This window comes from Dipteris shenzhenensis, chromosome 5 (assembly GCF_047967505.1).
Source record: "Dipteris shenzhenensis isolate YYH24624 ecotype China chromosome 5, Dip_SZ_1.0, whole genome shotgun sequence".
NCBI lineage: Eukaryota > Viridiplantae > Streptophyta > Polypodiopsida > Gleicheniales > Dipteridaceae > Dipteris > Dipteris shenzhenensis.
The window spans coordinates 6516238-6525433 of NC_141600.1; the positions used below are offsets into that span (position 1 = coordinate 6516238).

At 44.1% G+C, this 9196-nt stretch overlaps 1 protein-coding gene across 1 annotated transcript; it reads left to right on the forward strand.

The window, feature by feature from the left end:
* The first annotated feature begins 674 nt into the window (after nucleotides 1-674).
* On the forward strand, nucleotides 675-2125 carry LOC147901558 (signal peptidase complex subunit 1-like). Its single transcript, XM_087375238.1, has 2 exons — nucleotides 675-1476; nucleotides 1617-2125. The coding sequence occupies exons 1-2, from the start codon at nucleotides 1178-1180 to the stop codon at nucleotides 1702-1704; spliced, it is 387 nt and encodes a 128-aa protein (XP_087231364.1). The 5' UTR covers nucleotides 675-1177; the 3' UTR covers nucleotides 1705-2125.
* The last annotated feature ends 7071 nt before the right edge of the window (nucleotides 2126-9196 follow it).

The following is a 9196-nucleotide window of genomic DNA, read 5'->3' on the forward strand; positions in this document are numbered from 1 at the left end:
ACATTGAGACCTAAGGCATGAATAGGGTTAGCACGTAAAAATTGCTTATCATGACAAGAGCCATGAGCATCGTAAACCAAAATCCTTGAAAAACATAAGGGTAGTGAATTGGGCACCCCACTTTGAAACACGCTACTCGATGATTGGCTCTTCGGAGCAGACGATGAGCCGATCATGGTGCATGTCTTAAGACCTTTCATGGCAACTTCGGTGTGTAGTGGTAAAGAGGGTGTTAGGTGGAGAGGGTGTAGGCGGTGGGGTATAATTAAGGGCCTAAAGATATGTATAGGTGCCTACCGTACCTACCCAACATAAGAAGACACTCAAAAAACACGATGAATGATATGTATCATTCAATAGGCTTGTCCAAGAGGAGGAAGAAAGAGAGAGAAAGGAAGAGAGGGAGTCTGGACTCGGAGGGAGGGGCGGAGAGACAAAGAGAGAGAGAGAGAGAGAGAAGAGGAGAGGAGGGGGCTAAAAATGTGGAGAGAGAGGAGCCCAAGAGGAGGAAGAAAGAGAGAGAAAGGAAGAGAGGGAGTCCGCGGGTGAGGGGGCTAAAAATGTGGAGAGAGGAGACTCGAAATTTTTGGGCAAATCTAACAAAATGAGCTTCTTAGGCCTCCATATATGGCAGGCCAAAAAACATAAAAAACACTTATTCTTGTACGGATGCAAATGCAATGCGCACAGAATTTGGGGATCTGTCGCCCTTGCCCTCGCCCTCGCCGCCTCCTTATTAGTCCCTCCCCGCATTTACTGTTCCTCCGCCCGAGTGCTACACACCAGTGGCCACACTCTCTCGTGTCGCGAGTTGGATGCGCGCTGCGCGGTGCTTGTGTGCACATGCAGCCCACAGCACCCCTCCGAGCTCGCGGCCTCTGCCTCTCGCTTGCATTCAAGGCGTCTGCTCTTCGGTTCGCTCAGCGGAGAGCGAGTCATTGCAGCCGTTAGCTGAGAGACAGCCGTGTCGCGTCTGCCCTCGGCGGGACTTGGCACTCCGCTGGACTGCACTGGTGGTTCTTCGTGACGCAGGGTCGCTCAGAGTGGAGTTCAGGCCGAGCCCGTGGCTGACCTAGAGCGTCATGTTTTTCTGCTCACCGACACTCGTCCAGGTTCCGCCTTGCTAGCCTTGCGAGCAGCAGCAACGCGCCTGATTTAGGTTCCTGTGTTGCGTCGGATGATCGTTATGGACACCCGAAATCAGAGCTTCTATGATACTTTCCTTCAATATGCCATTATTTCTAGTGCCGTGATTGCACTGTGCACTGGCTACCTCACTTGGTCCTTCAAGCGCATGGTTATTGTTTACGCCATCGGAGTCGTTTTGACCATGATTGTTGTCGTCCCGGATTGGCATTACTTCACCAAGCGCCATTTTACAGAATGGACAGAGCCCATGGCTTCTGACGAAGAGAGTAGAATCTTGCAAAAAGCCAGGTTCCCCTTCTTGAAGAAGACTGCCAAGTACGCCAAAAGGTACGTCCTTTTTCTGGTCTGCGAGTTTTTTTGTCTTTTGTGTTGCTTCTGTTAAACGCAATTGGACGGTGCTGGTTTTGATTTTTCCTTGAACACTTGAGGTGGCTAGTAAGTTGAAGAATGCGTCTTTCTATGTGCAGGGAAGACATACACCCATTTGGGATTTTCTTCGCCTTAGCAGGCTTCTCATGCTCTGTATACTATGCTTGGAAGTTCGTCGTAAGCTGAATTAAAGGTCCCAAATGTTATTATAATCCTTGGATATGCATTGAATCTGACGTTTTAACGATTTGTTCCGTCTTAAGATCAGGACATCTGCAGCGTGGAGACAGACTGATACAAGTTGGAATGGAAGGTCGTGATGTAGTTTTTCCTGGTCGAAAAGAGCGCAGAAATGTTTAGATGCTGAGTGGAGGAGCAGCGTGTACCGATGTAACCATGCTTGCACAAGTGGTTCTCGTTTGATACAAGCTCGAGAGAAAGCTTTTTGAAAGATTTTTTGCAAGTTTGAGCTAATCTCGATGGCTCATAATTCTCGGTTTTGTAAGACATGGCTGCCACATTGTTGATGTGTTCTTTAATAAAGTGAGACGTCCCGTATGAAGTGAGAGAACTACAGAATTTTATTGATGAGTGGAATTTTGATTATTTATTTCAAGAAGTTTATCGCTTGCTGCAGCGCTCAGCAGAAATCTTCTCATAGTTACAGCGCGACATGGTACCTTTCGACGATTTGAATTTTGGGCTGCTGCAATGCTCAGCATTTTCTCATATTCCGTGCTTTGATATTCTTCTATTGTCTCCTTTTTACGTTTTTCTTGCTCAAAATTAACGACTCTCAATGCTCAGCTCATTGGAGATGTTGTCCATGTTCGTTAGGTGGGTCAAGGTTGTGTTATGTGGTGGAAGCATCCCACGATTAAGCGTGCACGTGAGACACCCTTTTTTTCTCTACTTATCTCTGTCAAGGCATGGACTGCTGTGTTGAAGTTCTATTTGGAGGGAGCATCAAGCATCGATCATTACCTACTGGTGAGAGCAGTTCAAGTTATCCGGAGTATTAACTCGACGGCGTTCATCATTGTATTCAAGGGAACGTGTGTGTGGGTATCGCAAACCATGCTTATGGAAAATGGTATGGTAACTGCTCCTAGTAGCGAGTTTTCATAGGGTAGGTGGCTTGCTTGCATGTATGGTTTTATGTGTCATTAAAAAACCGTTGGTGGTTGGAGAATGCAGAACTGCATTCTGCTAATGGATTTCCGAGTTTTTTGGTATATATATATATATATATATAGAGAGAGAGAGAGAGAGAGAGAGAGAGAGAGAGAAGGGGGGGGGGGGGGGGAGAGGGAAGGAGAAATGACATCGAATTATCTTAAGCGGATGCAAAAGCCCCAACAGCTAAACAAATATTATTAAAAACTGTAAAATTGTACGATTGGATATATTCTAGTCTTACAAGGTATATTTTTCTATCACAGTAGTGGACATGCAAATTCTTTGAATTTTCCTCCTAAGGGTGATCAGCTATTTAACTACATCAAACTATCTTACGCGGGTGCAGAAGCCCCAATTATAGCAAAAAATTTATTATTACAAACTTATTTGTACGATTGGATATATTCTAGTCTTACTAAGGTATATTTTTCTATCACCTTCGCAGAGATGCAAATTCTTTGAATTTTCGTCCAAGTGGTGATCGGCTGTTCAACTACGTCGAATTATCTTACGCGGGTGTAGAAGCCCCGACAGCTAAAATATTATTATTAAAAATTTCTAAATTTGCACAATTGGATATATTCTAGTCTTACAAAGGGATTATTTTTTATCACCTTAGTGGACATGCAAATACTTTGAATTATCTTACGCGGAAGCAGAATCCCCAACAGCTGAAAAAATATTATTAAAAACTCTAAATTTATACGATTGGATATATTCTAGTCTTACAAAGGTATATTTTTCTATCACCTTAGCGGACATTGAAATGCTTTGAATTTTCGTCCAAGTGGTGGTCAGCTCTTCAACTACATCGAATTATCTTACGCGGGTGCAGAAGCCCCGACAGCTAAAAAATTATTGTTAAAAACTCTAAATTTGTATGATTGGATACATTCTAGTCTTACAGAGGTATACTTTTCTATCACCTTACTGGACACGTACATTCTTTGAATTTTCGTCCAAGTGGTGATCAGCTATTCAACTACATCATATTATCTTACGTGAGTGCAGATGTCCCAACAGCTAAGAAATAATTATTAAAAACTCTAAATTTGTGCCATTGGATATGTTCTAGTCTTATAAAGGGGTTCTTATTCCTATTTGTGGTAGAGGATCTGAGAGAATTAGGGTCAGCTCCCTGTTTGTAAGAGCCCAAATGAGGAGAGCATGAGACAATAACCCCTGTAGCATGATAAGGGGAACATGGAGGGAGAGAGGCTGAGGGTTACGTATGACCCACCTTTTAGGACAGATCTGTCATTGTACAGACAGACATCGTGTTGACCATTCATTGGGCCACACATGAGCCCTGATTTAGGGCAGGTCCGCAGGCTGCACACAGGCCTTGCAGAGGGGCTTAGAGCACGTTCCCACGAGCCTGCTGTTTCCACTATTCGGAACATTTGACGTCACTCAAAATCTCCAGCCAACCGGAGAATATCGCCCATTCCAGGGGGTGCCCTTTGGCACCCTCTTGCACCCCGAAAATCCTACTCGCGAGTTTTCTCCAATTTTAGGTCCATGGTTAATGCGCTACCATGGTCTGTAGCACCTGCGCTTGCTAATTTTAGAGCGTTCACGTTTTCGAGATTTTGCTGCTACGAAATACCGGTCACCATGGGGACAAAGCATATTTTACTTTGCTCGGAGATTTCCAGCGGGTCTCCCTTGCTTCTCCGTTGCATGGGAACCTGCTCTTATTGACTGCAGAAGAAGTCTGGTGGGCAAAGACCCTGCAAATAGGCGCAGGTGAGGAGGTCTTTTATTATCTTCAAAGGCCTGGTCTTTCTTCAGAATGGCAGCTAAAATTTCTTTAGAACAACAAAAATCTGGATTTTCACGACTGGATATATTCTAGTCTTACACAGGTATATATTCAAAGGCCTGGTCTGGTCGGCCAGCATAATAGGCTGGTCGGGTATACAGCAGGCTGCCAGGTCTGCAGACCTGCAGACTGCTCGGTAGACCAGGCTTCCACTTGGTCAGTTTTAGGGGCATTTAAGCTCACATTGTGGGGGGAGCATATGCATCCATCTGCAGGCTGTGTTCCAGCCCTCCAGAAGTGTACAGCAGGCACTAGAGGAGCAGTAGAAGGCAGCCGCAGCACAAGTCAGGAGCAGCAGCAGCAGCAGTATAAGGCGGCAGCAGCAGCAAGGCAGTGGTTCCAACTCATGTTCCAGCCAGCAGCCAGCAGGAGTGCATTAGGAGTACATTAGAGCACTGAGCAGGTTAGCAGCAAGAGGGCATCAGAGCATGGAGGCTGAGGTAGCAGCAGGGTGTAGCAGAGGCACCAGCAGCCCTTAGCCTGTGTGGAGAGCTCCTGACCATTTCTTGGCAAAAACGGAGAGTTTTGGGCTCCTCCCATAGCCACTGAAGTCCTCAACAGAGGCGCACAGAAAAAGGAGAGAAGAGCGGATTAGAGCAAAAATGCAGTCATAACATGCTGTGGAGAGTAGGGTGCTGCCCACTAGTGCTGGATCTGAGGCCACAGCGAACATTTTTGCAATACATTTTGGCTTCAAGTATGGTTGTCATATCTTTCTGTCTATTCCAGATCTGAGCAAGATTTATACTTGTGTATGTGCGCACATCCCCAGAAGGATCTAGAGCTCTCAGGTGATCTTGTGAACGATTCATTTTTTGCTGTGTGTTCTAACATGGTACTAGGACTTGACCTAGAAGTACACGCTCAGACATTACTCGAACATGGTATTTGATCCAGTTCACGATTCAGATATGTAAGAGCCAAGAAGGTGATTGAGCTCCAAGGACTCACAGATCGACACAGGAGTGAAGATCTGAAGGCTTGGGAATTTGTGTTTCCAGGAAAGAAAAAGGTGAGGAAAGTTGCTATTGTAAGTTCCTTCAGAATCTGATGGCTTCAGAGATGATGCAATTATCCAACCTTAAGGACAATGGCAAGCTGGACAGAAGCAACTACCCGAGCTGGAATATGAAGATAACGAGCCACATGGTGGCTTGAAAGACTTGGAAGGTTGCCACAGGCGAAGAAAAATGACCCGAGGATATAGTGGATGCTGCAGATAAGGTAGTAAAGAAAGATGACCACAAAAGAATGTGGAAGAATGGGATGAGAAGGATGTAGAGGGGTTGTCTCCAATTACCATGACATTAGATGCAGTGATCATGCACATTCAATTGGCGGATTCTTCAACAGAGGCTTGGATCATACTGAAAGACTTCTATGAGACGAATAACGTTAGCCCGATTCTTATGCCAGAATCAGTTGTTTACAATGAAGAGGGATGAGGGAGAGTGGTAAGTGAGCATTTTATCAAAGTCAAGGTTGTTAGAGTTCAGCTTCTAGCGGCTGTAGGTAAGAAGGTCGACACAAATAATTCGAGTTGTTAAAACTAATATGCTTCCCAAGAGCTTCTGAGATTTGGTCGTGACACAAACCATTGCAGAGTGATCCAAAACCTAAGTTTTGAGGAGCTGAGCTCAATGTTTATGCAAGAGGAAGACGAGGAGAAGTTCGGGGATGACAGCACGCATGACAAGGCCTTTCTTGCGTGATGCAAAGGAAAGGCAAACAGGGGGAAAATTGGACAAACGCATGACAAGGTAAGCCCAAGAGTGATGCGAGTCTTTAAAAGAGACAGGCGACTCTTCAAAAAGTGGGAGCAAGGAGGAGGAGCAAAAAGAAACAAAGGAAATGCTTCCGTTGTGACAAGCCTCAACACATAGCAAAGATGGCAGATTGGCTGATCAACAGAAAAGGACCAGTCCCAAAAGGAAGAGACAACAGCCAATGTGGTGAAAGAGTTGTTTCTTGTGGTTGCCCCAAGACACCTCAGAAATAATATTTGCAGACAGTGGGATGATTGTCAAGAATGTCAAGCATTGAGTGCTGGTGCACTAATTCAGATTCCAGTGAGGACAAGGCTGTCAATACTGAGGGAGAGGTGTCACAATGCTGGAGATTTACAAAGCAGGCTCTGTCATAGACTTCTTGTCGAACGGCGAAGATAGCAGAGCAAAAGGAGAGTACAAATGTGATATCGGAAGATTTAAGTTTCGAACTTGATGATTGTTCATAGGGAGCATTGTTCCGGAGACAGACAGAGTTTTTGGGAGTAGATGTTGAGGTTTGGTCTACGGATGTTTTGACTAGACATAGAAGATGCCTTCGATGTGTTCCTCAGTGCTCAGTACATACTTCGAGAAGTGGTCTACGGATCAGAACGGCTTGTTGAGAGTGGGTGTCAGAGAATTAGGGTCAATTGACTCCCCATTCGTAAACCCCCAAATGAAGAGAGCATGGGGGATTGACACTTGTTGGACATCATGCAGACATCCTTCTTGGGTTACTTATGACGCACACTTCAGGGCAGATCTATCATTGTACAAACAACCATGGTGGGGATGTCATAGTAGCTAGTCCCTGCTATGCATGATGGAATTTACGGTTTTCAACCTTGTGAGTGACTATCATGAGATTGAAGCTGCACTATGGAGGATGAGTTTGGGAATGTTCCTGGATTCAGCAACTGACTAGGGCCGAATAGCAATGAGTTATTGCATGCGGCAGCAATGTAAAGGCTAGTGGGCCTACTTAGTAGACGTGAAGTGCAAGAGTATGAATTCTTGGAATAATCAAAGTCCAATATATATAATGGCAGCAAGGTTAGAAGGAACGTTGTAGCTCGCTTGAAGATTGACTAGTCTACCATATTTTTTCATAATATGTCTTCTTGCTTGAGAATCCCAAACGGCATGCTACAAAAATAAGAGATTCGCGTCTTTCTGGAGCATGGGGCTCCCTTCTTGAGCAAAACACTCCTTCTATAGGTTACTTTTTGGGCCAAGCGCACCTCTATACAGGTTGGGTAAGGGTTCTTTTAAACTATTCTATGAAGCCACAAACACCCGAGTGATAGCAAGGTCTTTTGGGGATTGAGGTGCATCCCTCTACAAGGCTGCACGATCGCTTTTTTGTGCGCACCTCTTCTTGAGTTGGGTGATCTCTTCTACGTGATGTAGGTTTGAAACAACAAGAGTCTTCGTTTTGGAGAACCTACAACCCTCACCCACCTCCTCAAATGTTGCGTTAAAAAAAACGTCTTCTCCATGTTGCAAAATCCTTAAACTACTTGACAATTGGGCTTTGCTCTTCCCACTTCATCTTCATTCTCGCAAGATGGGGATTCCATAGCCTTGCTAGAAGTGCTTTCCCAGTTCTGCTCCAAACGCTAGAAATCAAGCAACTCGTTGTGTTGATTTTGCTTGAAAGGGCAGGCAAAAACATCTTCATCTGCAAACATGGTGAAGATGGCCTTGTCCAAGCCCCAATAGACCTCTTGGCCATGCATATCCAAATGTTTGAGACTTTGTCAAGGCACTGAGCATGAAGTTATCGAGACCCACATTACCATCAACGCAGCTGGTTTCAAATTTTCGGACAAGGATTTCCTTACAGTAACAAGGGACACGGGGTGCCGATAGCACTACCCCCAAAGGAAAGAATAGAATTAAATTTCTTATAAACTTTTAACTAGTATGTTTGGCAAGGATGGGCAAGTAAGAGTTAACGAGCCAAACCGTGGATAGATGTGGATATTGTAAGTACGATACATGAAAGCACCTGTAACGTATTTATGGGAGACACAAAGAATCAAACTTGTTAGTTTCATGAAGTGATAAGTAGTTTTCAAATTCTAGGACTCGAGCAATGCAGAATTACGATTCGACAGTGTCTTAAAAAGATAGACTGTTTTATTTATAGTACTCTTCTTGTTTTCAAAAAATAATACTTTCGAGACTGTGCAGGATGGTCATTGAGAGTATTGTATCCTAACGGTCCAGTGGTACCGTTTTTATTAATGTAATATTGTTTGTGCAAGCTTTATCTACGTTATCAGAAGTTTCCAAAATTTTCACTTTAAAATTCTCATCGAATGGTTGATGTGAGTAGCAAAATCCCTCGCCATTTTTTTCGGTGGGTTCCTCTTATGTTGGGAGATCCTTCTGAAAAGCTCTGTCATGTGTCCTATACTGTCTACGATTCGGAATGCACGTAATGTTGTAAACTATGTGTTTCTGTTCGTTTGTTTGCGTTTGCGCTTTGTTGCGGGCTCTTCTTTGCTGTCGATGTTATTCTCCAGGTTCGTTTGGTCTGCCTAGAAAACAAGAGAAGCATGCATGAGTAAGGCGTCAAGTACATATTACATGAAAAAAGCGACATTTTTCATTTACTTGCCATGGTTTGTTTTCGAAGGTCTATATGGATCTATATCTACATCGAATCTTTGGTTGTAAATTATCTTGTTGAAAAAGTAAGTGACCTTCTCGATTGTGATAGGCGGGTTCGTGGCATTGTGTGTATGCTCGTATTGTTTCATTAACTGTTCTAACACTGCATTTCCTTGATGCCTTGTGTCCATCAATAAATCCAAAGATAGCATTGTATCCAAATCACAGTAGCTCACAAGCATATACAGATATCCCCTTTGTTTTTGAATCCAGTAGTTTTTGAGCC

What these genes read in the sequence shown, in the direction of transcription:
- LOC147901558 (XM_087375238.1), top strand. Translation starts at nt 1,178, where the DNA reads ATGATCGTTATGGACACCCGAAATCAGAGCTTCTATGATACTTTCCTT. An exon ending in ACTGCCAAGTACGCCAAAAG is followed by an intron (nt 1,477 to 1,616) that starts GTACGTCCTTTT and finishes TTCTATGTGCAG; the next exon opens with GGAAGACATACACCCATTTG.